Source organism: Sinocyclocheilus anshuiensis, unplaced genomic scaffold, assembly GCF_001515605.1.
Source record: "Sinocyclocheilus anshuiensis isolate Anshui unplaced genomic scaffold, SAMN03320099.WGS_v1.1 scaffold145, whole genome shotgun sequence".
NCBI classification, from domain to species: domain Eukaryota; kingdom Metazoa; phylum Chordata; class Actinopteri; order Cypriniformes; family Cyprinidae; genus Sinocyclocheilus; species Sinocyclocheilus anshuiensis.
Window position 1 is genome coordinate 2738924 of NW_015537973.1, and position 4489 is coordinate 2743412.

General features: G+C 36.0%; 1 protein-coding gene across 1 annotated transcript in view; it reads left to right on the forward strand.

Moving 5' to 3' along the window:
* LOC107671368 (N-alpha-acetyltransferase 15, NatA auxiliary subunit) overlaps nt 1-4489 on the forward strand; it is a 27869-nt gene that overhangs the window by 11846 nt on the left and 11534 nt on the right. The window contains exons 2-3 of the mRNA XM_016464277.1: nt 1236-1320; nt 3524-3628. Coding sequence (XP_016319763.1) covers nt 1236-1320; nt 3524-3628 — 190 coding nt within the window. The remainder of the gene's footprint in view (nt 1-1235; nt 1321-3523; nt 3629-4489) is intronic.

Genomic DNA, 4489 nt, shown 5'->3' on the forward strand with positions numbered 1-4489 from the left:
AACTGCTCCAGCGGTGAAACAATGGCGGACTGATGACGGCTCACTCGGGGCGGGTCTGTGCTGAAACGCTACTGTCAATCAAACTGTCGTGGGTGGGGCCTGTTTTTGTGACGTCACACAGACTGGCATCTGAGATCGGCTCGATTTGAGAAAGGGTAAAACATTTAACCAGATTAAAAGAAAAAACACTGGGTGGATTTTTATCTCGTTTGAAGTTTCATGGGAAGCTGGAGTATGTAGGTGGTGTACATTAACATTTTGAATTCATTGTTCTATTGTACTAAGCCACTAACACAGTAGTTAGCATCTGAAATAATATCATATTGTTAAAATCTGCTGGGGCTGCTGTCCTAATAGTTTCCAAAGCCTCCAAAGTTTTTAAGGTTTTGGTATATAAGATGGCCTGAATTGATCTTAAGTCACAGATTCAGTAGTGCTGTACTGAATGTGGAAGAGCAGATTTCAGATTTGCTGACAGAATGAGGTGATGTTAGTGATCTCACCACCTGCTGGCTGAGCAGAGGCCTGTGTAATAAAGAGGAAACAGAAGCTGCTTCAAATAGAACTGCTCAGAGTAAATTACCATCATTTACAGAGTTTGCAGGAGACAATGTGAGCATGTGTGTATCAGCACACACTCACACAAGGTTAGCCTGCCATGGATTGTTTTTAGAAAGCACTAACCATAAGAAAAGATGATACTGCCAAGGATCTGCATGTGCAGTTTTATTTAGGAGAACCTTAAGTTAAAATAATACATTTACTATAAAAATTGTATTTTCTTCTGTAGAGGATTGCATCCATTGCTTTTATTTTTATTAGGGCATTTAATTGTGAAACTGAATATGCCTAGAAAGGTGTTATCAGCTGTTTCTTTTTAGTAGCACTTACTTTTCTAGCCTTAGGTTGCTTGCAACTATCCAAACTTTTTTGAGACATGTTGCAGCCATCATGTTCAAAATTACCTTATTTTTTCCTTTAAGTTGTACATTTCCTCAGTTTAAACATTTTATGTTTTCTTCTTTTGATATGTTGTATTGTGAATATAATATGGGTTTATGAGATTTGCAAATCATTGCATTCTGTTTTTACATTTTACACAGCATCCCACGTTACACAGCGTACTTTAACAGTAACAACGCTGGCCGAGATTACTTTTCTCTCTCTCTCTCTCTCTCTCTCTTTTTTTTGTTTATTTTGTTTTCTATTAATGTTTTTCTCTCATATGTCCTCAGAGATGTTATGAACACAAGCAGTACAGAAATGGACTGAAATTCTGCAAACAGGTTCTCTCCAATCCAAAGTTCTCTGAACATGGAGGTAAGAACCCTGCTTGGAAGTGTTCATGACGTACAACTACACTCCTATTTCAATTTAATGTTAATAACATGGACCCAAATCGAAATGAATTAACATATTCAAAGTAGGCCTGGGCGATAAAACGGTATTGATATTTTTAGCTATATCGCCCAGCCCTAATTCTAAGCAATATTCACTCAAACTAAGGATCGACCGATATATCGATTTACCGATATTTTCCCGATATTTAAGCATTTTACCATAATCGGATATCGGTTTTGTAATATCGGATTCACCGATAAACGCCGCCATCTTGTGGGTGTTTTGAGAATTGCGCGCAGGATCGCCATTGCAGCATGTCTGAGGGGAGACGAGACAACAACAACAACGGCGTGCAGGTACTTGATTTGCTGTAGTTAGTAAACTTTATTTAACATAACAGTCATTTATGCACAAATTAGATGCATTACATAAATGCCTGATATGTTTTTTATGCAGCTTGGCTCTAAGAAATAGAGACCAACTCACGGAGTCATGTAAAATAATCCATCAAGTCCTGTCCCAATAAAGACGTAACTTTGCCTGAATTAAATAATATGCAGCCATGAATGAGCGTATGTTGGATATAAAAGCGCTGAATTGAATTCTCTCTCTGTTGTCTATGCTCACCGTTAGTCTCGTGAAGTCGGAGTCATGTAGATAATCCATCAAGATCCTCTCCCAATAAAGCCGTAACTTTGCATGAGTTAAATAGGCTAATACAGCCACGAATGAGCGCATGTTGGAAATAAAAGCGCTGAATTTAATTCTCTCTCATGTAATTTTTAACAAGATTCACTTGTTTAAAATACCCTAAATTGTATTAACATTTACTATATAACCATTATTTTGCTAATAAACATCTAAATAAATACAACTCTATGGAAATTAAGTATTTATTATCTCCGCAAGCGATCACAGTTTTAGTATAGTTCTGTGTAACTGCATAGATAAACCGCGCTGTCAGCAGTGTAATATATATGAAGATTATGATTATGACATATGAAGATTAAATTTAACATGAAAGATTGCTGATTTGAACACTTTAAAAAAAAAAAGATGACTGAAAAGAGGAAAAACCAAAGTGAAGTATGTTATGTTAAATAAATATCGGTTCTGCATATCGGTTATCGGGCACATAAACATGCATCGTATCGGTTATAAAAAAAAATCAATATCGGTCAATCACTAACTCAAACATTAGTTATAATTTAGGTTATAAAAATAGCCAAATATCAGTTTGGCATGTTAACACTACATGAAGACATGCATATTCATATAGTTTTAGACTGCAGTGATATAATCAAGGTTACTAGGAATTGTGTTGTCTTTAACATAAAACTTTCTTCTTTGAAATGTGCAGGCGTTTGATTACTTAGCACATGATAGTTTACAAAGGGTTAATGGGTGAAAAGTAGGGATGTAACGATTCACTCAACTCACGATTCGATTCACGATTTTTTTTTACAAAAGGAGATTTAAGACAAATTATAAATTAAATGTGTCTTTTTATTATTGCTTGGACAAAATACTGTACGTTTCTTTGTGAAATTGAAATATAACACTATAATAATATACTAATATAGCACTTTTGTTGGTTTTGATTGCTTCTATTGTCCTCATTTGTTAGTCGCTTTGGATAAAAGCGTTTGCTAAATAACAACATTTTAATATATATTAAATGTAAATAACAAAATTAAATAGAAATTTTAAAACAAGCCCCAAATCAAATAAATAAGTAACACAAATAAAATAAATCTCTTCATATAAACAAACTAAGGCTTTATCTGTGCTCTTTCCATTTAAAATTAGAGGCAACCACTGCATTTTAATCATGATCCAAACAAAGATGCTGCATACATGCAACATGAGCAGTTTTTAATCTAAATTACATTGTATAATTTCGAAATTTGAAGCAAAAACAGAATGCTTCGACTTCAGTTTTGTGAAACTATGCATACAAATATTTGCATGAAACAGAAACAGCAGATGAGCTAAACGAGACGCAGATTCACTCTGCCAGTAGGTGGCGCTTAAAGTGTTTCCTTGGTTTCCGCTGTAAACAAAGCAGCGCTGCACAGCCTGCACTTATGAACTTTAATATGCATTATATGCAAGAGGAAAAGAAAAAATACCATCGGCGGTTAATCGTTACATCCCTAGTGAAAAGTTATGATCTTTGCAGAGACACTGGCGATGAAAGGCCTGACCCTAAACTGCCTGGGAAAGAAAGAAGAAGCCTATGAACTTGTCCGCAGAGGTCTCCGAAATGACCTGAAGAGCCACGTCTGTATCCTTAGATATAGAGATTGACACACACGTTTGAAAGCTTTCAGTTTGAAATAGCACGGTAGTATGATAATGGTCCCTGTGTTGGAGCAGTTGGAATGAGTTTATTTCCTCATGTTCACAGCACCAGAATTAACACTTGAGTATTTGTCTCGATTTGAAGCCTGTCGCTGCCGGTGGGGGTGATGGACCCTGGCCAAGATTCCTGCCCTGTGTCTGACTATGATGTGCAGTGACACCATGAACTGTTTAGAGAGCCAAACACACAGTGCAGTGTTTCCTCACTGCCAAACAAATGCTTCACATCCTAGAGGTTCGGGTTTCACAGAGAAAAATACCATGTACTAAATTACTTCATTCTTTTATTGGTTGTTTCTTCATAAGACACCCTTACCACAGGTTTTGAAATGCTTAAGTTTATTTTAATTTAATTGAAAATGTTTCTCTTCATGTTTAAGGGTGGGTAGACTGAAGACAGACTGAAATGAGCTTAATACTATATATTTACTTGTTATTTTATTAATGTGGATGGCCTTGATGAAAAAAAAACAGTATACGCCAATCATTTAACATTGCAACACATTGTCCATATAACTTTACTTATTATTTTTTGCTGACAATCACTCTGTCTTCCTTCATAGTATAAATGAAACCATATAGCTGTCTTGATTATATATATATATATATATATAACATAGGGGATCTTTATATTTGGGGTAGGGCTGCACGATAAATCGCATGCGATATTTAACGCGGATTCGACAGAAGCTGCGATTGTCATGCATATCTTTGAGTGAAGCACGGTTCTGTGATCAGCAGTAAATCTCCATCCAAAGGCCAGAGGGCGCTCTCGCGCTGAAAC